The sequence below is a fragment of the Rutidosis leptorrhynchoides genome, chromosome 11 (genome assembly GCF_046630445.1).
Source record: "Rutidosis leptorrhynchoides isolate AG116_Rl617_1_P2 chromosome 11, CSIRO_AGI_Rlap_v1, whole genome shotgun sequence".
Taxonomy (NCBI): domain Eukaryota; kingdom Viridiplantae; phylum Streptophyta; class Magnoliopsida; order Asterales; family Asteraceae; genus Rutidosis; species Rutidosis leptorrhynchoides.
The window spans coordinates 116,589,193-116,617,024 of record NC_092343.1 but is presented as its reverse complement, the minus strand read 5'-3'; the positions used below and the strand labels follow the sequence as shown (position 1 = coordinate 116,617,024).

Genomic DNA, 27,832 nt, shown 5'->3' with positions numbered 1-27,832 from the left:
ATAGTTAACATGATACTATGATAAGTAAACATATCATTAAGTATATTAACAATGAACTACATATGTAAAAACAAGACTACTAACTTAATGATTTTTAAACGAGACATATATGTAACGATTATCGTTGTAAAGACATTTAATGTATATATATCATATTAAGAGATATTCATACATGATAATATCATGATAATATAATAATTTAAAATCTCATTTGATATTATAAACATTAGGTTAACAACATTTAACAAGATCGTTAACCTAAAGGTTTCAAAACAACACTTACATGTAACGACTAACGATGACTTAACGACTCAGTTAAAATGTATATACATGTAGTGTTTTAATATTTATTTATACACTTTTGAAAGACTTCAATACACTTATCAAAATACTTCTACTTAACAAAAATGCTTACAATTACATCCTCGTTCAGTTTCATCAACAATTCTACTCGTATGCACCCGTATTCGTACTCGTACAATACACAGCTTTTAGATGTATGTACTATTGGTATATACACTCCAATGATCAGCTCTTAGTAGCCCATGTGAGTCACCTAACACATGTGGGAACCATCATTTGGCAACTAGCATGAAATATCTCATAAAATTACAAAAATATGAGTAATCATTCATGACTTATTTACATGAAAACAAAATTACATATCCTTTATATCTAATCCATACACCAACGACCAAAAACACCTACAAACACTTTCATTCTTCAATTTTCTTCATCTAATTGATCTCTCTCAAGTTCTATCTTCAAGTTCTAAGTGTTCTTCATATATTCTACAAGTTCTAGTTACATAAAATCAAGAATACTTTCAAGTTTGCTAGCTCACTTCCAATCTTGTAAGGTGATCATCCAACCTCAAGAAATCTTTGTTTCTTACAGTAGGTTATCATTCTAATACAAGGTAATAATCATATTCAAACTTTGGTTCAATTTCTATAACTATAACAATCTTATTTCAAGTGATGATCTTACTTGAACTTGTTTTCGTGTCATGATTCTGCTTCAAGAACTTCGAGCCATCCAAGGATCCGTTGAAGCTAGATCCATTTTTCTCTTTTCCAGTAGGTTTATCCAAGGAACTTAAGGTAGTAATGATGTTCATAACATCATTCGATTCATACATATAAAGCTATCTTATTCAAAGGTTTAAACTTGTAATCACTAGAACATAGTTTAGTTAATTCTAAACTTGTTCGCAAACAAAAGTTAATCCTTCTAACTTGACTTTTAAAATCAACTAAACACATGTTCTATATCTATATGATATGCTAACTTAATGATTTAAAACCTGGAGACACGAAAAACACCGTAAAACCGGATTTACGCCGTCGTAGTAACACTGAGGGCTGTTTTGGGTTAGTTAATTAAAAACTATGATAAACTTTGATTTAAAAGTTGTTATTCTGAGAAAATGATTTTTATTATGAACATGAAACTATATCCAAAAATTATGGTTAAACTCAAAGTGGAAGTATGTTTTCTAAAATGGTCATCTAGACGTCGTTCTTTCGACTGAAATGACTACCTTTACAAAAACGACTTGTAACTTATTTTTCTGACAATAAACCTATACTTTTTCTGTTTAGATTCATAAAATAGAGTTCAATATGAAACCATAGCAATTTGATTCACTCAAAACGGATTTAAAATGAAGAAGTTATGGGTAAAACAAGATTGGATAATTTTTCTCATTTTAGCTACGTGAAAATTGGTAACAAATCTATTCTAACCATAACTTAATCAACTTGTATTGTATATTATGTAATCTTGAGATACCATAGACACGTATACAATGTTTTGACCTATCATGTCGACACATCTATATATATTTCGGAACAACCATAGACACTCTATATGTGAATGTTGGAGTTAGCTATACAGGGTTGAGGTTGATTCCAAAATATATATAGTTTGAGTTGTGATCAATACTGAGATACGTATACACTGGGTCGTGGATTGATTCAAGATAATATTTATCGATTTATTTCTGTACATCTAACTGTGGACAACTAGTTGTAGGTTACTAACGAGGACAGCTGACTTAATAAACTTAAAACATCAAAATATATTAAAAGTGTTGTAAATATATTTTGAACATACTTTGATATATATGTATATATTGTTATAGGTTCGTGAATCAACCAGTGGCCAAGTCTTACTTCCCGACGAAGTAAAAATCTGTGAAAGTGAGTTATAGTCCCACTTTTAAAATCTAATATTTTTGGGATGAGAATACATGCAGGTTTTATAAATTATTTACAAAATAGACACAAGTACGTGAAACTACATTCTATGGTTGAATTATCGAAATCGAATATGCCCCTTTTTATTAAGTCTGGTAATCTAAGAATTAGGGAACAGACACCCTAATTGACACGAATCCTAAAGATAGATCTATTGGGCCTAACAAACCCCATCCAAAGTACCAGATGCTTTAGTACTTCGAAATTTATATCATATCCGAAGGGTGTCCCGGAATGATGGGGATATTCTTATATATGCATCTTGTTATTGTCGGTTACCAGGTGTTCACCATATGAATGATTTTTATCTCTATGTATGGGATGTGTATTGAAATATGAAATCTTGTGGTCTATTATTATGATTCGATATATATAGGTTAAACCTATAACTCACCAACATTTTTGTTGACGTTTTAAGCATGTTTATTCTCAGGTGATTATTAAGAGCTTCTGCTGTCGCATACTTAAATAAGGACGAGATTTGGAGTCCATGCTTGTATGATATTGTGTAAAAACTGCATTCAAGAAACTTATTTTGTTGTAACATATTTGTATTGTAAACCATTATGTAATGGTCGTGTGTAAACGGGATATTTTAGATTATCATTATTTGATAATCTACGTAAAGCTTTTTAAACCTTTATTGATGAAATAAAGGTTATGGTTTGTTTTAAAATGAATGCGGTCTTTGAAAAACGTCTCATATAGAGGTCAAAACCTCGCAACGAAATCAATTAATATGGAACGTTTTTAATCAATAAGAACGGGACATTTCAATCTTACAGCTAGGCCCGATTGAGGATGTTACAAATCTACCCCCTTAAGAAGATTCCTTCCTCGGAATCTGGTTAAGGTCAAACAACTGGGGATAGCGCGCCCTCATTAACTCCTCAGTTTCCCACGTCAAGTTAGAACCTAAACTGTGTCACCACTCTACTAACACCATAGGAATATGTTTCTTTCTCAGCTTTGTGACCTTCTTGTCTACTATTCGAATTGGCTCTTCTACTATCTTCTTACTTAAATCCACTTTCAAATCCTTCAGCGGAAGAATCAAACTTTCGTCGTCCACTTTACACTTCCTCAAATAACACACATTGAACATGTTGTGGATTCCTGCTAACTCTGAAGGGAGCTCTAAAACAACAGTCTGATCATTCACGATTTCTCTGATCGAAAATGGTCCAATAAACGTCGGTGCTAGTTTAACACGCTTACCAAACCTGATCACCCCTTTCCGAGGACAAAACTTTCAGGTATACACGATCACCTACATTAAATATCATCGGACGTCTGCGCGGATCATTATACATCTTTTGTCGGTCTCTAGCTGCTTTTAACTTCTCACGTGCAATTTCGACCTTTTCTGCGGTTATCTGAACAATTTCGGGACCTGTAAATTGTCTCTCACCCGCCTCTAAACAACACGTCGGAGTTCTACACTTACGACCATATAACATTTTATAAGACGACATTTCAATACTCGAATGATACGAATTGTTGTAAGCAAACTCTATCAATGGAAGATGCGAATCCCAAGAACCACCATATTCTAAGACACACGCTCTCAACATGTCTTCTAACGTTTGAATCGTTCGTTCACTCTGACCATCTATTTGTGAATGATAAGCTTTACTTAGATTCACACGCGTACCCAGATTCTGTTGTAAACTGTTCTAGAAGTTTGATACAAACCTAGTATTCTGTCGGAAACTATTGACAACGGTACACCATGTCGACTAACGATTTCTTTCAAGTACAACTCTGCCAAATCACTCAAAGAAGCTGTTTCACGAGTAGCTAAGAAGTGAGCACTCTTCATTAAACGATCCACTATCACCCAGATCATGTCGTGTCCTTTCTGGGTTCGAGGTAACTTGGTTACAAAATCTATCGTTATATGATCCCATTTCCATTGAGGAATTTCTAATTGTCGTAGAGACCATACGATTTCTGATGTTCTGCCTTAACTTGTGCACATATATGACATTTTTCGACAAAATTTGCAGCATCTGTCTTCATTGTTGGCCACCAATACAATGTTTTGAAATCTCTATACATCTTAGTAATACCTGGATGCACTGTCAATCTAGATTTATGCGCTTCTGTAACGATTAAATCCCTCAAATCTCCAAGCATAGGCACCTAAATTCGGTCTTTATAGGTCTTCAATCCTCTAGAATCGTTGCATAGGTCAAATTTTCTTTTAGTCATTCGCTCAGTCTTTAGGTTTTCTTCGTTCAATGCTGCTAACTGAACTGTTTTCAATCGATCGATCAAGTCTGAAACTACCTCAATTCTCATAAATCTGACATTTTTGACAGTTTTCTTTCAACTCAGAGCATCTGCGACCACATTTGCTTTTCCCGGGTGGTATTTAATCTCACAATCATAATCTTTAATCAATTCTTGACATCGACGTTGAAGCATATTTAATTCTTTCTGCAAAAAGATGTACTGAAGACTCTTATGATCTGTATAGATTTCACAATGTGTAGCATACAAATAGTGTCTCCAAAGCTTCAGAGCAAACACAACTGTAGTTTACTCTAAATCATGAGTAGGGTAATTTCGTTCATGATTCTTCAACTGTCGTGAAGCATACGCTATGACTTTATTTCTCTGCATCAAAACACAACCCAGACCTGCGTGTGACGCATCACAATAAACCACAAAATCTTCAGATCCCTCTGATAAAGCTAAAACTGGCACCTGACATAACAACTGCTTGAGAGTCTGAAAAGCCTTTTCTTATTCATCAGTCCATCGAAAGGCTACATCTTTTCTGGTTAACTTATTTAACGGACCTGCTATTTTAGAAAAGTCTTTAATAAATCTGCGGTAATAACATGCTAAACCCAGAAAACTCTTAATTTCTGTCGGCGTTTTTGGCGAGTTCCAATTCATTATAGCTTCTATCTTAGACTGATCTACTTTTATACCCTATTCACAAATCACATGACCCAGAAACTGTACTTCCCGCAGCCAAAATTCACATTTGGAGAACTTACCGTACAACTGTTCCTATTTCAGAAGTCCTAACACCAATCTCAGATGCGTAGCCTGATCTTTCTCGGGTTTTGAATATATCAAGATATCTTCTATGAAGACAATCACAAACTTGTCAAGATACTGACAACACACCCTGTTCATTAAATCCATAAACACTGCTGGCACGTTTTTTTAACCCGAATGGCATAACCAAAAATTCATAGTGGCCATATTTTGTTTTAAACGCTGTTTTCAGTATGTCGGCCTCTGCAACACGTACCTGGTGATACCCTGAACGTAAATCAATCTTTGAAAAGTAAGAAGCACCCTGTAACTGATCGAATAAATCATCTATTCTTGGCAACGGATACTTATTCTTGATGGTTCTCTTATTCAAATCGCGGTAATCTATACACATACGAAGCGACCCATCTTTCTTTTTCACAAACAACACAGGAGCACCCCACGGTGAAGAACTTGGTCGGATAAACCCCTTATCTAATAGTTCTTGAATCTGAGACATCATTTCTTGGATTTCTGATGGAGCTAACCTGTAAGGAGCTTTTGCAATTGGCGTAGCACCCGGAACCTAATCGATTTTATACTCTACTTCACGTACTGGAGGTAACCCTGGTAAATCATCTGGAAACACTTCGGGAAATTCTGACACAACTGGAATATCAGTCACCTGCTTCTTTTCTTTCTTAACATTAATCACATAAGCTAAGAATGAATCACACCCTTTCGATATCGCCTTCTGAGCTTTCATTAGGGAAACCATAGGGAAGTTAAATCCACTGCACTCTCCCCTAGCTATCACTCGAGATCCATCGGTCAAACGAAAAGAAATCATATTATTATCACACTTAATATTAGCCCTATTAGCTCTTAACCAATTCATGCCTATGACTACATCAAAGCTAGGTATAGGCATCAACAAACAGGTTAAAGGGAAAGAATGGCCGTCGATTTCGATGGTAATTCCAGACACAGATGATGTGCTTGGAACCATTTTACTATCAGCTACTTCTATCCTTAAAGGCACATCTAACATCCTAACAGGCAACTTCAACTTATCACAGAAGCCTAAGGACATAAAAGATCGATTCGCTTCTGAATCAAATAACACACGAGCTGGTAAGGAATTAACCAAGAACATACCGATAATGACGTCATCGGTAGAGGTTGCAGCGTCTACCGTCATCTGAAAGGCCCTTGCCTCTGCTGTTGGAGGACTCTTTCACTTCTGCCCTGCAGTAGAAGCAGAAGATCTCCCAGAAGTAACTGATCTCGCCCCTGACCCCGCCCAGAACCGGCTCTTGACGCAGATGGGCAACTCGCTGATCTATGTCCTTCTTGATGGCAACTCCAACAAACATTAGACTTAAAAGAACAAGCTGTTGATTCATGACCTAACACTCCACATTTCAAAAATCTTCGGGTCATTGGAGAACATAGACCGGCATGAGTCGATTTACAAACATTACACCAACCAGACTGACTAGAACCCGATCTGCTCATACCAGACTTACTCTTCTGTTTAAATCCACCAGACTTTTTACCACGAAACCCTGATTGCTTACTTGACTGCTGAGTAGACTGACCACCAGTTTGACTCTCGGATTTTCCCCCAAAAGATCCACCTCTCGAACTTTTTCTTTTCGATGCATTGATGTCATCTTCAGTAATCTTAGTCATCTCATGAGCCTGTGACAACATCGTTGGAAATCTTGCAATTGTTCTAAACTCTGGCTTAATCACCCGCATAAAATTCTGAATCTTATCCTTCTCAGTCGGTACCCATTGATGAATGAACCCTAACTTCGATGTAAAATCTCTGAAAACCTCATAAATTGTCATGCTTTCTGTCATTCTCATATTCAGAAACTCCGTTTTTAATCTTTCCATCTCATACTCAGAACAATACTGCTCACGCACCTTAGCAGCAAATTGTTCCCAGGTTATTTGACTGATCTGTTCTTTGGGTAAATATGCAGTGATAGAGTCCCACCATTCCATTGTTTCACCTTTGAGAAGCCTACTAGCAAACAGTACCATAGATTCAGGCTCACAGAAACATGCTTCCAACGCTCGCTCTACTTCTCTTAACCAATTGAGTGTCATTGTAGGGTTTGTATGGCCGCTGTACTCCGGCGGTTTACAATCCAGAAACTGTTTATATGAACATTTCTTTCTCGTTTCGGGAACTTGAAATGGGTATATCATTTGATTTGGAAACGACTGGTTAAATGGGAATGGCATTTAGAGATTTTGATAGGTGTTTTGTGGAAACTGTGATTGGGAACTGCCACCGGCTTGATTATAAATGTTTGAAGGAAAAGTTGTGTTCAATGCAGTGGTATTAGGGTTCCATTGCGCCCGTTCTTGTTCTAATTCTTTAATTTTCTCCTGAGCTTCTAGTAATTGACTTTGAAGGTTTATAACTTCTTGTGAGGTTTCCTCTTCCGATGACACATGCCCATCTTCATCGGGAGCTCTGAAAGTACCAGTTCCAGGGAGAGTGGGGCCAGTAGTGTTTGCTTCATTATCTGCCATTACTGCACTACCACAACACTCACACCAAGGATTAGTATAAACTCTGTTAGTACTAACAACTAACACATAACCTGTCCTAATACTCACTTAACCCATCCCCAGCATGCTATGTTTGACATGACTTTACTAAGTTTAGGAACATGACATTTAGATCACAATGCGCATGCTGCCAAACTAAACTCTGATACCAACTTGTGACACTGCTAAATTTTTTTTTTTAAAAACGTGGCGGAAGCATTAGTAATAATTAACCATTACAATAACATAAACATATTTAATTACATATCCAGATCATTTAACGGCTAATATTAAACAATGATTCTAGTGTCACGTGATATTACAACCAAAATCAATTTTAAAGGAAAACACATCAGAGTTTCTTCATAGTCAAACATAACATCACCATGCACGTCTTCTCCCCAAAATACATCACCTATAAAAGCTAACAACCTGCAGGGAGAGGATGGAGGGGAATTAGCACGAAGCTAAGTGAGTACGACTAACTACAGGCAATAGTATACAGGAATTGTTATACTAATCATGTCACAAAGGCTAACACACAAGCATCACCCAAGTGCCGTCTACAGAGACTCTGGCGGCTTGGCCAAACCATTAACCACCAGATTCGATATAGAAGGATCTCTTGTCCCCGTACCAGGATAATAATTTAAAAACATCCTCACACTTAGTCCGAGATTCGCAGACCCAGCTCGTAACAAACCCAAAATGCCTTGTTTCGAAGTCATATGTACTGCTTGGAAGGAGATCTTTTATATATTTCTAGATCCGCCCTACAATATGGGGTAGCTTCCCATCGGGTACTGGTATTTTTTCCATCCCTAATTCAAGTATAAAGTACTTGTTGGAGCACGTATCTCTACTCTAACACATATGAAGTCATTATCGTAGATTATGAGATTTGATTATGAGATCTCAAAAAAACAGGGACGTGACATTGGTACTGCTGGCGCATTGTCACAAGTGCCAAGAAATGGAGTGTTATATTAGATGCATGCCGCGTCAATATTTGATGAAACAGAGAAAATAGTTGAAACGACCCTCGAATCAGCTTCAAGAGATGCACGAGCCGAGTGCCTGTCGCAACCTAAGAGACAATCGCCCCTCACAAACGTAAGTAGTGTACTAACCGGGTATCTCCAGGTTTCAACTAAAAACCATGGTTGAAGATACTAATTAGCCACAACTCTAATCTTATAAGGTACCAATACTTTCAATATGTAGCCGATGTGGGATGGGTTGTTATAAACTCCCCCACTTAAATTCCCGATGTCCTCATCGGACCGAAACATTGTGCCCGCCACACCCCGTGGGGATACCTTAGGAGATGCACAAACCGAGTGTCTGCCACACCTCGAGAGGAACCTGGCTCTGATACCAGATGAAACGACCCTCGAATCAGCATTAAGAGATGCACGAGCCGAGTACCCGTTGCAACCCGAGAGATAATCGCCCATCACAAACGTAAGTAGTGTACTAACCGGGTCTCTCTAGGTTTCAACTAAAAACCATGGTGGGAGATAATAATTAGCCACAACTCTATGCTTATAAGTGACCAATACTTTCAATATGTAGCCGATGTGGGACGGGTTGTTAACGACCCTCGAATCGGCCTCAAGAGATGCACGAGCCGAGTTCCCGTCGTAACTCGAGAGACAATCACCCCTCACAAACGTAAGTAGTGTACTAACAAGGTATCTCCAAGTTTCTACTAAAAATCATGGTTGGAGATATTAATTAGCCACAACAAGCTTATAAGGAACCAATACTTTCAATATGTAGGCAGTGTGGGACAGGTTGTTACAAACTCCCCCACTTAAATTCCTGACGTCTCGTCAGGCCGAAACATTCTTAATACCCAGAATCCATAGCCCATGAGATGTACGAGCATCATGCCCGTTACCCCCCGTGAGGATACCTCAGGAGATGCACGAATCGAGTGTCCGTCACACCCCGAGAGACCTATGGCTCTGATACCAGATGAAATGACCCTCGAATCGGCCTCAAGAGATGCACGATCCGAGTGCCTGTCGCAACCCGATAGACAATCGCCCCTCACAGACGTAAGCAGTGTACTAACCGGGTATCTCCAAGTTTCAACTAAAAACCATGGTGGGAGATACTAATTAGACACAACTCTAAGCTTATAAGGGACCAATACGTTCAATATGTAGCCGATGTAGGACGGGTTGTTACAATAGTACCGGGGATGGAGGAATTGGTTGACGGATGAAACGCCTAAAAATTGGAGTAAGTGTTTACATTTGGCGGAGTATAAGTATAATACCAACTATCACACGTTTATCAATTGCACTCCTTTTGAGGTTCTTTATGGACATAAACCTCCTCTTCCTATTACATACATCAAAGGGGATAGTAATATGGAAACTGTGATCAAACAGTTACTATTACATACATCAAAGGGGATAGTAATGTGGACACGGTGATCAAACAGTTACGTAGAGCGGAGGAGCTTTTTCTTTGTTTGAAGTTTCATTTGTAGCGAGCTCAAGCTCGTATGAAGAGTTTTGCTAATAGTAAACTTTTTGATCGTACATTTAATGTCGATGATTGGGTCTACGATAAACTCTAGCCCATCCTCAGGAGATGAGGAAAGTAACACAAGTTTTCGTTAAAATACGATGACTCAATTCTGATAACAGATTAGGTAGGATAAGTTGCTAATGGGTTATGTCCCAAGTGCACAGTGTCTTTCATGTGTCATAACTCAAGTTACATAAAAGCCATACTCCGCTTATTATGGGTATTTTGCCAAATGTCTCTCTAGAAGGGTTAATTGTAGTTGAACCATACAAGATTCTGGATCGACAATTGATTATGCACAACAATCGTGGTGATGCAAGATTGCAAGTGTTGCTGCAATGGACAAGAAGTATTGTAGATGATGCAACACGGGAGTTGATAGAGTATTTATTGCATCGTTTTCCTCAATTGAACCTGAATGCTCTACTTGCTTGAGGACAAGCATATTTCGAAGAAGAGAGGATTGCCATGATCATTTACGAGGAGCACTTATCATGCACATGCTTAGCTTAACTACCTTTCCCACCTAGTATCAATAAGGAATAAGGATAGTTGGTTACATTTCCATTTTAACCTTTGGTTTGTATTGTGTGTGTTTACACATTCCCTCTCATTTCTCCTATCATTGTAATCATTGACTATCTTTTGGTTATACAAATTTGGTCCCATCTTCGATTCCATTTCTTGTTTCAAGACGTGCTAGTGTTTCGTCGATTACTATGTTCCAATAAATACATATCCGATCAAGCATCGTCATTTGTTTGAAACCAATGGTGCAACCTTAATTACATCACTCAAGTTCATAGCATTGGTTCTGTTTTTAAGAAAACATACACATCTTGAAGTTTTCATGTGTAAAATTCAGTGTGAACAGCTGCATGACTTAATTTTAAACAACGAACAATGTACAAGCGTGAATCATGATGATTCACCCTTTCTAGAAATAGCTATTAAATGCTCAGTACTCAACATAACAATACTTGACAAATACAGAAAAAAATTAAATAAATCTTACCGACCATCAATTAATGACATCCATGGAGTTTCATAACTATATATTCCATGGACACCTTAGTCATTTTTTTCTCAAGATCTGTATCAAAACAAAATCTCTATCTTTTAAAACATTTCATTTATCATTTATTTCAAGTTATAAAATGAGGTTGATCATGACCATGGTGGCCATAATGTGTCTTGGTGTGACATTATTTCAACTAGTGAACGCAATTGAGGTTGATCTAATAAGAAGAATTGCAGCTAAGAATAATGTAACGGGTGTTTTTGTGTTCGGTGATTCAAGTGTTGATCCAGGGAATAATAATCATCTTAAAACCGATACTAAGAGTAACTTTCCGCCTTATGGGATGGACTTCTTCAATGGACATCCGACCGGGCGGTTTACTAATGGAAGACTTGCCACTGATTACATAGGTAATTAAATAATTAATTAACTATATGTTTGCTGCATTCAAATTAACGATACATAAATTTCTGGTAGAAGTGTTGTTTAAACTAATAGTTGATCATGATTAGTTGAAAGATTCATAACTATATATTCTTTGTTATAGTAATTTATTGGAGTGTTAAATAAGAATACTTTGGTTATAAAATAGGAAAGTTGCCGAAAAAGATATCACTATTACACCTGTTTACATTATAATGCATCAATTAATATGAATAATTATAATTATAATTACTCCCTAAGCCCAAAATGAATATCCTCCATCAACTTTTTTATTTATTTATTTATGATATATTTATAAGAATTGTCTATTTTTAAAAAAAGGCTAGATTTGGAATTTATAATTAAACTAGTTTTATGAGTCCGTGCGTTACACGACACTTATGTAAATTAGTATATGATTACGTTAGTATTGATACTCACCAAATGTATAATACAATTATTATAAAAAAACCGTTTATCACCGATAACATTTGTATCTAAAGTATTAGTATCAAAAGCATTGTATACGATAACGTTAGTATTACACACACTTTATATAATGTATGATAACATGCGTATGAGGTATTAAAACGTTAGTATCGTAATCGTTAGTATTGAATATAGTTAACAACAATCAATTGTTCTCATTAAATGTCGCAAAGTGTCTTGAACATAGAGTGATACGTTTATGAGCTTGTCCGTTAAAATACGTATCGCAAATGTCAAAAAGTTGATATACTTTAAATTTATTTAAGTATCATATTTGGTATTTAGTATAGATATTTGATTGTTTATTTAAATTAAGTTATATACCTATTTTTTTAAAGTTTATTCATTTATTTCCCGTATATTTCACACACACATTTGTGTTGTGAAGTATAATTTATGCTCAAATTATCTTATGTATTAGAGTGCACATCTAGTTTACTACTTTTTAAGTGTGTACCTTCTAATATTTGATTTAATATTTAAGTAATTGTATTGTACCTAGAATATGATTAAACAATATTAACTTTTATATTTATATTATTTTATTTATTTATTTAATTTAAATTATTATTTAATTTTATATTTTTGTTAACGTTAAATGTGAAATTTTATTGCTTCTGTTACTTCTATATTTATATTTATATTATTTTATTTATTTAATTTTATATTTAAAGTAAGTGTATTTTATTTAGAATATGAATACTTTCCTTATTTGAGAAAATCAATTAAATAAATAGGAAAAATCAATAGAATGACATGTAGCAAGAATAAAGGATGAGTTGGAAAATCATTATGTTGACACGTCAGTATAATGACACGTGCTTTATATAATGTATAGATAGATAAATAGAAGATTATGTAATTCTTTCCAGTTATGAATTATCTATTCTACCCTAAATCATGTTATTCAGCGTCTAAATACCAGTTATTTTGAAGCAAATTATGTGCATAAACGGGATACATACAAATTCGTGGATTAGGACTTGCTCAAATAATTTTATTACTACTTGATAGATCATGTTATGTTTTTGGTGAGAAAGAAATGTGGGAGGCCGTTAATATAAGTTTTATTTTTTTTATTTATTTAAAAATGTTTAAATTTATCATTCCCAAATATATAATGTGATGGATTATATTAGTTGAGAGAATCTCAATCTCAAATTATTATATATTTTCAAAAAAAATTAACGATTTATTTTAATAGAAAAATCATAGAGACTAAAAAATAAAAATAATAAATAGTTTTTCACATATCGATTTGCCCTTTTTAAATTTTTTAATGACAACCTCTAGAGTTATGTTTAAGATAAAAAAAATTGATGCATGAATTAGTGGTAATTTGTTGAGTTAGTGTAGTTATTTCGAGAAAATGTGTACCTATTTTGAATGTAAACAAATAAAATTAACATGTTTAAATTTATTAATAACAACTATTAGGAATGTTATTAAATAAAATACTCCGTATATTTTTTAGTGAGATTGAATAATTGTCGCCATTCTTTTTGGTACTATGTCAATGAAATAATGTGTAAATTTAATATCTGACTTTTAACTACTGACCAACCAACTTGGTCGATGTAAGAAAAGGTTTTTTCGTGTACTGTCTAATCAGATAACTTTTTATCATTTTTAACTTTTTTACTTCAAAATTGTATAGTATTCTTTTAAAATGTTATTTTTTATTATTATTTTTTTAACAACAAGAAGAACGATTCTATTAATTAAAGAAATATTTACATATACATATTAGTCTAAAAAAACCGAAAAAAAAAATACATGACACTAGAATTAAAACGAGAACAATATGTTATTCAGTATACTATAAAATCAGCCTACCGAGATAGCCATAACCGAGATGCCAAGCTAAAACAGACTTGAAGAAGACACAAGCATGACCGGCTCGAACCACAGTACTGAGAAAATCAGTTACAAAGCAGTCCAAACACAATCAATTTCGTCGTAACATAACAACTCAAGAAATTACTAGCTCGTAGTAACAACAAATATGATTTGAACCCGAAGATGCGTGTCGTCCAATCCTTTTAGGATGTCAGTCGATTTCGGATCTTGTAAAAACATCACGATCATAAAACAGTGGGTTAGATAACCATTGGCACCACTCGATAGCTACCTTTTTGTTTCTATTCGAGATCTATTCAAAGCTCTTTAGCTGGATTTCGTTAAAATGTTACATTAGCGTCACATCAACACTTAAACTTTATAACTAATCAATAATTAAACATGGTCTATTATGACTAAAACATCTTTCTATTAATTATAACTAACATCAATATTAAAACTCTCAGATTTACCCATTTTAATAAATAAATTAATAAAACAATAATACACTATCAAAATTCATATTTTGCATTAATATATGGACAATAATGACAACAGAATTCTTATTTTCATGTATTATAAATCTACACAATTAAATTATTATTATACTTATTACCATCGCAAAGAATAATATTTATAAATATAAATACACTAAGTAAACTCTTAGCCATCTCATGTTCATACTTCGTTACATTAAATGTTAGATGAAAAGTCGGCTTATGTTCTCTCTTTTATAATTGAACAAATATGAGAATGATTTTTTTGTACATTTGTTAAATAAACAAACATGAACATGAACATATCTATTGTTCGTTTGAACGTTTGCTGAAGTTTATTGTTTATTATTAAAATACATACAATACAGTATATATATATATATATATATATATATATATATATATATATATATATATATATATATATATATATATATATATATATATATATAGTCAATATATATATATATATATATATATATATATATATATATATATATATATATATATATATATATATATATATATATATATATATATATATTATGTTTCAGAAGACGCATTAATCTGTAATTCATTTGTATTTAGAAGGTTCATAAATAAACATTCTTATAGTGAACAAACATAAACAAAGATACATGTTTTTTTTAACCGTATTTGTTTATTTATTCAGCCTACATATATTAGGGGAATTGGTTTTATTAACTGTTTTTTATTGAAATTGTTAAATTTGAGAATTTAGCTATTTAGATTGGTTATATTTGATATTATGGCACTTGATGGATATACCAGATGGGCAGGTGCGGAACATAGAGGAAACGCTGGGGGTATCTTTCCTAGCTCGATTAAATATATTTTTTTTTATTACTAAAAAGTATATTTTTGTAGTGTTTATCCCCCTTCACTAGTTTCGCTCCATCTCAGATCAGGTTCAAGTTCAACCACTGCTAATGTGTTTAAGATGGGCATGTGATATTACCCTCTTTAATTGAGTAAAAATGTGTGATTTTACAGGTTAAGATGGACATATAGGATATTAGTATTCTCTTTACGTAGTTAAATATGTGATTTTAGAGGTTAACAAGAGCATATATTATAAAGTCCAATTATCTTATTCAAAATTAGTCAATAATCACATTTCTTTTCGATTATTGTAGCGGAAGCGTTGGGTTATACAAAAGAAATTCGACCATATCTCGTGCCAGCAGGTTTAACGAGGCCTTATGATCTTTCTCATGGTGTAAGTTTTGCTTCAAGTGGTTCCGGTTATGATAACCTCACTGCTCAAATTTCGGTATGCCTCATTGTTCCCTTGTCTATGTTTAATCTAGCTAGACTTGGTGGCAATGTTTTCATCGTTTAAACCGATAAATCCATAAAAAAATATGCATTAATAGTTTGTACAGTTCAACCAATGAATGTATAGTTTTAATAGGTTTATCCATTTTACTAGTGGATACATCATTATCATTACGTTTATGATGATTAAATCTTATTACAAGATACTAACTTCATCATTATTTTTTATATGCCGAAGAATGTATTGTCATTGTCGCACCAATTTAAGTATTTTGCACATTACAAGAGACATCTTAGCATGAATATTGGAGAAACCAAAGCTCATCAATCCATCAACAACGCCGTGTTTGTATTGAGCATGGGAACGAACGATTTTCTACAAAACTACTACATTGATCCCACACGAAGTTCCAAATATACGGTCGATCAATATGGAGATTACTTGATCTCTCTTCTTCAAGGTTATGTCAAGGTTATTCTCTTCATTCTATTGACCAAAAATTATAGCGAGTAGTGATGGTATATGGTAGACCCTTACTTGATCGAACATGCCTATGCCATGCTTCCAATTTGAAATATATCAATGGCAGATTTATAAATTATAATTATTGGTAGCTAATAATAATAATAATAATAATAATAATAATAATAATAATAATAATAATAATAATAATAATAATAATAATAATAATAATAATAATAATAATAATAATAATAATAATAATAATAATAATAATAATAATTCCCTTGTTGATGTTTGTTATCGATCTGGGATTTCTGCGAGAAAGGAGGTTGACATTGGGTTGTCTGGAGGGAACGACAGGGCCCTCAGACCTGCAGATGTGTTACTTTATTCCTGGGATTGTGGTCGCGATGTTTGTGTTGACTTGACAGGGTCTTCTCCTTTGACACAGTCTGGGCTTTCTGACTTTGTCCCTGGACATGCTGTGGTTGAGGCGGCTCGTCGGAAGCGGGTCAAGTACGAATCTTGCTATCAGGCGATTGGTTATAGTTTCATTCCTTTCTCATTTTCTTCCCTTGGGGAATTAGAGAAGGAGGCTGTTTCTTTGCTTAAGCGGGTTCAGAAGAGTTCGATGGCGCAAGATATTGGTACCGGTGCTGCTGCTCATATTTTTACTAGGATAGGTTTTGCTATTGCTAGAGGTGTGGGAGCCCAGATTGTCTCTAGGCTTCCCACTAATTTTTTGTAAGTTTTAAAACTTTTAAGTTTATTATTATTATTATTATTATTATTATAATAATAATAATAATAATAATAATAATAATATAATAGTAATAATAATAAAAGTCTAATACAATTTTAAAATCGTCAGTTTATATTGCATTATACTCATTCCGTCTCAAATAAAAAGTCCACATTATTATTTATATGTGTTCCAAAATAAATGTCTTTTACTTAAAATAATATTAAAAAACACTAAAGTATTAATTTTACTTTTTTTATATGGATTTTGGCAAATACTACTTATTTATCTCTTTATTACCTTTTTAAAAAAAATTAATTAATTACAGTATTACAATAGCTTATGAAATGAAGGGTAAAATGGACTTCAATAAACTATCATAATTTATAGAATATTTTTGGTGGATATTTAATTCGAGACGGAGAGGGTATAATCGTACCTATATGACTTCTATTCACATTAATAAAAGTCCGAACTTTCTGGCATTTGTTATTTTTTTACTAAAAATGTACAGCAACAACAAAATTCAATCCCACATGTGTGAGGTATGGGGAGGTAAGATGTACACAATCATTCCCATATCTTAGAATAAAGAGATGTCATTTCTCCATTCAGAGTGAAACACCCGAAAAGTAGAGAAAGTCCTCCCTCTCAATGTTCTGTTGATAGATAGATTGCTTCTGAATGGAACTCCGGCCAATAAGTAGGTTAAAAAAAGTGTGAGATGAAACGAAAATGGTAGAATCAAATTTTCATGAGTATTAAAGTTGCATAAAGTTCAATTTAAGCTCTATGCGACAGTCAAGTTGCCAAGAAATTGACATTTGGTGTTGACTCTAGTAATATAGTCGTACAATAATAAAAGATACAACCAAAACAATAAAAATATGTAATAAATTTCAATACTAATAATACTATTGAAACTGATAATAAGGGATTAAAATTGAAAATTGTATATAGGTGGGCCTATGAGTAAAAAAAACCCTTTTAAAAAGGAACTTTCTTTTTCAAAGACTACAAAACCCCTATAATTTCAATATGCCATGAATGTGTGTAGCTTAAATTTTTCTTTATTTCTTTTTACACAAGAATAGTAGATGGTCTACTTATATTTCCTTGATATCAGTATTCTTTATAAATTAAACAATTTAACTCAAGATAGTCTATTGATGGTGGTAGACTGATATCATCACAACGGGTCTAAATTAAAGTTCATACTTTACTAGTATCATATGTTAAGATGGTTAGAGAAATGATTAAAAATAGTCACGAGATAACCCGAATAAACTATGTACATATGAGTATACTTCTCTTTCCCAGATAGTATGAACAACATGAAAACGTTATCGATTTATAAAATAATAACTTTGGTGAATATGGATTTGTGTAGAAAATGCACTCTATGGGAGCAAGAAGATTGGTGGTTGTTGGAGTTGTTCCTTTTGGATGCATGCCTTTGGTGAAGACATTAAAGGGTACAACCAAATGTGACAATGTGTACAACAATGTGGCACTTTCATTCAATCTCAAGTTAAAAAATGCACTGGCTTCATATAGAACATCTATAGGCATAAAAACTATCTTAGTCGAGGCTTACAGTCTAATTCAAAGAGCAATTGAAAATCCTCAAAAATATGGTGAGTATGTTATATCAATAGCTTTAAGGGTAAACTAGGAAACTTCAATTTTCGTTCAGAATTTTTAACGGAACAAGTTTATATTACAGGATTTATAGAGACTTCGAAGGGTTGTTGTGGAACCGGAACTTATGAATATGGTACTACTTGTAAAGGTTTGGATGCATGTGAAGACCGCGAAAAGTACTTATTTTGGGACGCAGTTCATCCTACCGACCGAATGTATAAGATAGTTGCAGATGAAGCTTTAAGTTCTATTGTCAAGAATCTATCCTAATGGGCTTAAAAATGTATTGCAACTTATGTAATTGGAACAATTGGTACTATTCTTTTGTGTGATATATCTGTAGTACCTTGATATGAATTCAACGTTATATTAGGTACTAGCCAGTGTTATTGTGATACGAAGTAAGAGATTAATAAACTAACCTTGCTATGTTAAAGAAGAATTACAAATGGTATTTGAACAAATACTTGTAATGATTCAAGAACACAACACAAACTGAATACTGTTGATTCTATGAATTCGATATGTAAAAATGTAAGAATTTGATAATTGTATTGATTGAAAAATTAATTACAATGAATTGGATTTTTACAATCTGATAAGTGTTCTTATATACACTAAATCCTACAACAGCTATTTCTATTCTTGGTTAGGCTCCATTTGTCTTTTGGAACCACCATTACAAACAAGGAAAGTTGTTGTCAAGTATACTGCTTTTTAGCCGTTTATTTGTTTGGTCTTGAGTAGCGTGTGAACTTCTAAAACGGGAGATGATGGAGTTGACTACTTCTGATCCCAAAGTCAACTTACCTTAAAAGGTAATTGTTGACTGACTTGTTTTATTCTAACACTCCCCCTCAAGTTGAATAGTGGGGTTTTCAATATTCAACTTGCCGAGAACTTCACTGAATAATCTCCCGTTGACTGACTTGGTAAGGATGTCAGCCAGTTGGTCTTCAGATCTAATAGATGGGAGTGAAATAATTTCATTGTCAAGTTTTTTCCCGGATAAAATGTCGATCTACTTCCACATGTTTAGTACGATCTTGCTGAAAGGGATTTTCTGAGATCGCGATAGCTGCCTCATTGTCGCATAAGATTTGAATGGCTTCCTTAGGTGGAAAACCAATCTCTGTTAGCAGCTTCTTGATCCATAGGGCTTCGACTACTCCTTTGGCAATTCCTCTAAATTCTGATTCGGCACTTGAAAGTGAGACAACTTTTTGTTTCTTACTTTTCCATGCCACAAGATTGCCCCCGACTAATGAGAAGAAGCGAGATGTAGATTTTCTATCTCCTTTCTCACCAGCCCAACTTGCATCCGTGTATATTTGAGTTCTTAGATGTCCATTTCTTTTGAAAACAACTCCATGATCTGCTGTTTTCTTCAAATATCTGATGATTCTCATTACAGCTTCCATTTGGTGAACCTGTGGTTGATGCATGAATTGACTCACAACTCCAACTGCATGTGCTATATCAGGTCGAGTATGAGCAAGATATATGAGTTTTCCCACCATCCTTTGGTATTGCCCTTTATCAGCAAGATCAGCTTCATCTTCCATATATAGCTTCTGGTTTGGGATCATTGGAGTATCAGCTGGTTTGCAATCAATCATACATTTTCTGCAAGAAAATCAAGAACATACTTCTTTTGACAGATAAATATTCTCTGTTGGGATCGTAATACCTCAATCCCCAAAAAATATTTAAGTCTGCCCAAGTCTTTCATTTCAAATTCTTTAAATAAGTTCATTTTTAAGTTAGAAATTTCCTCTTTATCATTTCCTGTTATTATCATATCATCAACATAAATGATTAAACATGTAATTAAATTTTCTTTTCGTTTAAAGAAGAGAGTATGATCTGAGTTACTTTGTTTGAAATCGTATTTTTTCATAAATAAAGTAAATCTCCCAAACCAAGCCCGTGGGATTGTTTTAACCCATATAAAGCCTTTTTAAGTCGACAAACTTTCCTATTTTTGAAGTTGTCATTGAATCCCGGTGGTGCTTCCATATAGGCTTCTTCCTTTAATTCTCCATGTAGAAAAGCATTCTTCACATCGAATTGGTGAAGTGGTCAATCTTCATTTGCAGCGATAGAAAAGAGAACTCTGATGGTATCAATTTTCGCAACTGGTGAGAAGGTCTCGGAGTAATCGATCCCATATGTCTGAGTGTATCCTTTCGCAACCAGTCGAGCTTTATATCTTTTAATAGCTCCATCTGGTTTATATTTTATCGTAAATACCCATCGAGATCCCACTGGTTTCTTTCCTTGAGGCATGACACATTTTTTCCACGTGTTATTTTCATACAAGGCTTTCATTTCAACTTCCATTGCTTCTTTCCAGTTTTTTGATTTTAGAGCTTGTTCAACGAAAGTTGGAATATTTTCAGAGTAAATTGCGGAATTAAACTGATGAGCTTCTTTTGACAGATTTCCCTGTGCTATATTAGCCATAGGATATCTCGATCTTTGCGCTTCTTTTTCAGGTGAGTATCGTTTAGGTGGGACACCTCTATTGACTCTTTGAGGTAGGACATATCGTTGGGTGGTTTCATCGGAAATTGTGTCATTTTGTTCCTCATGGGTTTGATTTTCATTGAGGAGGTTTCAGTAGTCTCATGGTTTGATGGGATAGTTTTCGTGGGTTCATGGTCTTGTGTTGGTTGTGTTGGCTCAGATTTTAGTGTTGGAGTTTGTATAGGTTTGGGGTTTTGTGTTGGCTCGGGCTCTCGTGTTTGAGGTGGTTCAAGGTTTTGTGTTTGAGGTATTTGATGTGGAACCCATGTCATCCAACTGAGAGTGTCATTACTTCCATTCTCCCCCTCACTCGTGAGTTGGGTATTATTGTAAAAATATTCAGTTTCAACAAAATCACAGTTCATTGTGGTAAAAACATGACGCCTTTTTGGGCTATAACATCGATATCCTTTTTGGTTTATTCCATAGCCAACCATGACACATTTTTCCGCACATGGATCTAGTTTGGTGCGCTCATGTTTTGGAATGTGAACAAAGACCGAGCACCCAAATATCCGAGGTTCGTTGCTAAATGAGGTCGGAAGGGTATGAAATTTGGAAAGGGTATCTTTAGGGGTGTTTGTGCCCAAAACTTTGGTAGGTAAACGATTGATAAGATAAGTAGCGGAAGCAAGGGCTTCGGGCTAAAAACTCTTCGGAACTTTGGATTCAATTAATAATGCTCTTGTTATTTTTAAAAGTAGTCGATTTTTTCGTTCGGCTACGCCATTTTGCTCGGGTGTATGAGCACACGAGGTTTGATGAATAATCCCATTATTTTCGCAAAAAGATTTCATTGATGAGTTTACAAACTAACCCCCATTATCGGATCTTAACATTTGTATGTTTTTATTAAATTGGGTTTGTACCATTTTATAAAAGTGAGAAAAATTTTCAAACACTTCCGATTTGTTAGTTAAAAAATAAATCCAGGTCATGCGTGAATGGTCATCAATAAATAGGACAAAATATCGGAAGTTTTTTCTCCAGTGACCGGTGCAGGACCTCAAACATCCGAATGGATTAAAGCAAAAGGAACATCTTTTCTTGTATTACTAGGTTTAAATGTACTTCGGTGGCTTTTAGCCAAAATACAAGTTTCACAATTTAGAGTAACATTTGATGGAAAAAGACTCGAAAATAAAACATGTAAGTATTCGACAGATGGGTGACCCAACCTCCTATGCCATAACCAAGCTTCCCTCGTAGGTGTTCCGTGAGCAAGCATCGCGGTACCTTGTTGGGTTACTTCGTTTACATAGTACAACCCGCCCTGTTCGGTACCACGCCCAATAATTACCCCAGTTCTGATATCCTGAAGGATACAAAAGGTGGGGTGTAATAAAACAGAACAATTTAATTCCTTTGTAACGTGACTAACGGATAAAAGTTTATGGGACAGAGTTGGAATGTATAAACAATTAGATAAGTTCATAGTTGGAGTAATTTCAATGTTTCCACCTCCTTCAACTTGTACAACACCTCCGTTAGCTGTTTGAATTTTATTAACCCGGGGTTGTGATTCGGAATAAAAGTCATATTTTTCAAAAGTCATGGTGTGAGTTGCACCGCAGTCAAAAATCCATTCGTTATTTTTGGTGTTATTTGAAACAGTATTAACTTTTCCAGTAATAAAAGAGTAATTTTTGTTTTCAAAAATTGTAGAGTTTTGGACCTTTTCAAAATGTTTTAACTTTTGTGCTTGATTTTGGGAAATACTAGTTTGAGCTTTAATAAAACCATTTGAATTAAAACATTTTGTCTTTTTAACACTACACTTTGATGTTTGGGCCTGATCCTTTTTGTTATCACTTTTCCTATGTCCTGGCCCAATACTTGAAAAAGTATTTATCCTTATATTTTTATTTTGTGGCTCAACACACCTTTGTATAAGCCTGTCCCCCATCATAAATTGATACATGGACGTTTTATTAGTCATCTGTATATTTTCATTCCCAATACGTGACTCCACCCCAGATGCATCTTCCCCAGGTTTGCAGAACACACGTGGGTTCATTCTTTCCTAAAATTGTTTATCATCTGAAACCCTTATTTCTTTAGATGATAAAACCGATTCAACAGAGATCTTTAATTCTCTCTTTTCTTTATCAAGAGTTCTAAAATTGGTCGATTGGGTTTTCTGTTCATCAATTTTAACCCTTGTTTCTGGGTTTTCTGGTCGAAGACATGGGTTTAATCCCTCTTCTTTGATCGTTTGTAAGCAATCGAATTTATTCAGGTGACTGAAAGAATTCGATTTAGGGAACCAATTTGGGTATCCCTTTTTGGTCGATTGAACACAGGGATTTTCCCATGTTGTTTTGGTCGATTTATAAATGGGTTTAACGAATTTAGGGTTTGAGGGTTTAACCCTCACCCATTTGGTCAATTTATAAGATTGAGGTAATACATATGAAGTACCTCTTGTTGATTGTTTGATTTGATGTTTGGATTTCGTGCTGCTGTTGTCAATCGTCTCTGCTACTGCCATTACCGATCCATTATGTTCTTGTTTGTTCCACCACTTAGGATAACCGATTAACTTGAAGCATTGAACTATTGTGTGTCGTTACTTTCCACAGTAAACACAACTTAACTCTTGTAGTGGCTGATGGTGGTTGGTAGTGATGGTTTTGGTTCCGACAACAGTGGTAACATTTTTTGGTTTGATAAAAGAGCATTCAGGTAACTTTTTTCATTTTGTTTGAGCTACCATCTATGATTGACATAGCAGCTTGATTAACTTTTGAGCTACCGTCAATCTCAGACATGGCAACTTGAGACACTTTCCTGGTAAATGATTGAGACATAAACGAGTATCTTGATCAATGGATCGATACCGTAAGCTCTGATACCATGTTGATTCTATGAATTCGATATGTAAAAATGTAAGAATTTGATCTTTGTATTGATTGAAAAATTGATTACAATGAATTGGATTTTTACAATCTGATAAGTGTTCTTATATACACTAAATCCTACAATAGCTATTTCTATTCTTGGTTAGGCTCCATTTGTCTTTTGGAACCACCATTACAAACAAGGAAAGTTGTTGTCAAGTATACTGCTTTTTAGCCGTTTATTTGTTTGGTCTTGAGCAGCATGTGAGCTTCTAAAACGGGATATGATGGAGTTGACAACTTTTGATCCCAAAGTCAACTTAACTTAAAAGGTAATTGTTGACTGACTTGTTTTATTCTAATAAATACAGCACTCTGTTATAACTAAACCGACCGAAAATATAATCCTCACTTTACAAGAAAACACTAATAATCAACACCAATAGTTGAAGATTGTTATACACTCACAATATTGATGAATGTATCATGATGATACACCATCAATCACAAATACAGAGTTCGGGTCAACACAAGAAAGGGAGTTTTGGAGAAACTGAATACTCCTCCGTCCCAAACTAACTGTCCCATTTGACTTTTTTGAGTCTTTTGTCTACAACTTTGACTATAAATATTTAGATTTGTGTTATATAACATTTGATGAAAGTTATACCAATCAAAACACAATTAAAAATTGAATCCATCTATATAAATTTCATCAATTATTGTATAACACGACCCGAAATAATTACAGTCAAAGTTATAAACAAAAGACTTGAAAAAGTAAGATGGGACAGTTAATTTGGGACGGAGGAAGTACAATCATAATCATAGCAATTACATCTTGACTTTAAAGTGACAAGTACTAAATTACGGAACACTTTTATCAGTCATAAGATGTCACTCTCTATCCTGCAGATTTATAGAATGTCACTTATATATAGCCCTTGAAGTCCTCAACTTTTAAATAAAATTAAATCAACACATAACTAATAGTAACTACACTTGATCAAAATAAGTTAGAATTAAAGAACAAATATAACAAGGTTATGTTGGTGATTTTCATGAAATCCAACAAAACATTTTAGTGGATTGAATTTACTAAGTTGAAAGTGGTAGCTATCTTTTAATACTCTAGAACGGATTCAGGTGGTGTGGAGTACACGTCTGTTAAAGAGTTAACAAGATGACTTGAGTCGAGGAAGTAGTTTGAAAGACAAATTGAGAAGAATGGCTGGAATAAGTAAGGTGATGCACCGCATCAATTGCATGATGCGCCGCATCATGCGTTGAATTGGACAACAATTGGTAACAATGAATATTTTAATGCGTCGTATGTTTATTATATGCGTCACATTGTTGTTCAAGATTTCAACCAAAACAAGGTGATGCGTCACATTACTTGTAAGATGTGTCGTATCAAATGCATGCATCATATGATCGTTTGCAACTTTTCGAATATTATAAATAAAAGTCTCCATTTCTTGGAGAAAGGTTACAGATTTTGAGAAATGTAACACACTTTCAACACTCTACATCCAGAATATACAATTTACAATTGTTACATTTGTTATCTTTTAGTCTAGATGATAAATCATTCCTTGTCTTAGCCCAATCAAGATTTCGTGTAACCCGAGGCTAATAGGGTTGAAATACTTGATTAGGAAAGTGAGTACACGATTCAAGGAACAATCTGGTGATCATATTCTTTTAACCTAGCCCAAATTTATAACATTCTAATCAAGTATTTGCAAGAATATTGGCCGATAAATCTGTGAATGAGATTACTTCCAAGTTGGTCAAATTTTAAAAGTATGAAGGAATGTATTTTCATTTATGGCAGAAAACATATGACTTTCATGGGATATATATCAGATGTGCATAGGGAAAATCAATCATCAAGTTTGATGGATTGAAGATTCAAGTGGTGGATTATCACATTGGTTCAATCATCATGACAAGTACACAATTTCTATTCATCTTGTTTAATTTTGTTGCCATGATTTAGATAAATAGAAATGCATGCATCAACCTTGGCGTGATATTAATGTTCATATTACATTATTGAATTCGTAATATATTAAGTTATTGAATTTTTTTTTAAATGGTAATTTTTTCAAAATGACTTTTAAAAATGGAAACTGAAACTAAATCGTTGCAAAAATGGTAAAACCGTACTTCCAAAGTTCGGTTTTGGTCAAAACCGAAGTTTGAAAGTTCGGTTTTGGTTTTTTATTCGTTTCCACAGTGACCTGGCAGACAAGTGTACTAGGTTAGCCACCCGTGCCCTAAACCAAAGTTTGAAACTTCGGTTTTTCAGGCTTTTCAGCAAAACTGAAGTTTCAAACTTCGGTTTTGAGTCCTGCTTTAATTTGTTCACTTTTAAGCCGAATCATGCTTTTGCAGGTCGAAATCTATGGTTTTATATATCTATTTATACCAGTTGAATGTTCATTATCAATTACAACATCACATACTACACAACCACATTTCAAACACCTCAAACTGAGTTTTAATTTTCACTCAAATCGGCAATTGAAAACTAAAAAAAACACAAAATCACATTCTCAAAAAATGGCCAATGATGAGAACGATGGATGGGAATACCTACTTGATATTGATGATTCCGATCTTACTCAATCTGTATCAGTTTCAAAACCCACTCAAACCATATTGGTGCCCACCGAGTTGCCACCATTCCCCCGACCTTTAGAGTCCCCCCAACTTAACCGTCAAAAACAAAAGCAACCTATTTCACCACAACGACATGTTCTTCACGGTTCTGGGTCTAACAAAAAGAAAAAATTATCCTACCGAATCCCTGGACCCGCTGGTGTTTTCCAAGATGCGTATGAACTTCGAAATAACGAGAATAACGTTGTGGATGACATGTGTACGTAAGATTTTGTAAGGGAAATAATCAATAGACCTGAAGCGGATGATTCGTTTACACTGGATCCGTAGCTACGCGCGATGGAGTTTGCATATCCGTACGGAGGTAAACAACAAAATTGTATACTCATTATTGAAACCATAAGCCAACAATTTATGTGTATTGTTGTAACTGCAGGTAGATCTGATATAGCGAGCATTTTGAGATAACGTAGATTTTTACCAGCTGTTCAAGTTGTTGGTGTTGTTAAGACTTGTGAGAAAAATTGTGTCGGTGATCCGTCTTTAATGCTCAAAGTGAGTTTACATCACTAACTTATGTATATTTTCAAATTTGTATTGCGTTGACTAAAACAGGTTAATGTAACGATATTCATTTATGTTTAATAGGACACTACGGGTACTATTCAAGGATCAGTATCTAGCAAGATCATCGATGGTGTACATGAGAAGTATGAAGGTGTAAAAGGCATACGTGAGGGAGCTGTTCTGGTGCTACAAAATTGCTCTATCTTTTGCCCCAGTGTGAAGGTTAAAATCCTTAACATTACACGCAAGGCGTTAATTAAGGTGTTCTTCAAAGACGGTGGATCTACGTAGAGCATTGTGTTGTTGTTGTTGTTTAAAATAAACTATTGTTATTATTGTTTTAAATAATGTATTGTTATATGTTGTTATTGCTATTTAAATTAAACTAGTTGTTAGTTTTGTTTAAAAATGATACTAAATGTATATCACAAACGCAACGAATTTATTTAAACAAGTTCAAAAGATAAACATTACAACC

The 27,832-nt window shown here is 34.2% G+C and overlaps 1 protein-coding gene across 1 annotated transcript; it reads left to right on the top strand.

Moving 5' to 3' along the window:
* The first annotated feature begins 11,527 nt into the window (after positions 1–11,527).
* LOC139877746 (GDSL esterase/lipase At5g45950) lies at positions 11,528–19,088 on the top strand. Its single transcript, XM_071865170.1, has 5 exons — positions 11,528–11,801; positions 15,797–15,933; positions 16,177–16,410; positions 18,534–18,780; positions 18,870–19,088. The coding sequence occupies exons 1-5, from the start codon at positions 11,528–11,530 to the stop codon at positions 19,055–19,057; spliced, it is 1,080 nt and encodes a 359-aa protein (XP_071721271.1). The 3' UTR covers positions 19,058–19,088.
* The last annotated feature ends 8,744 nt before the right edge of the window (positions 19,089–27,832 follow it).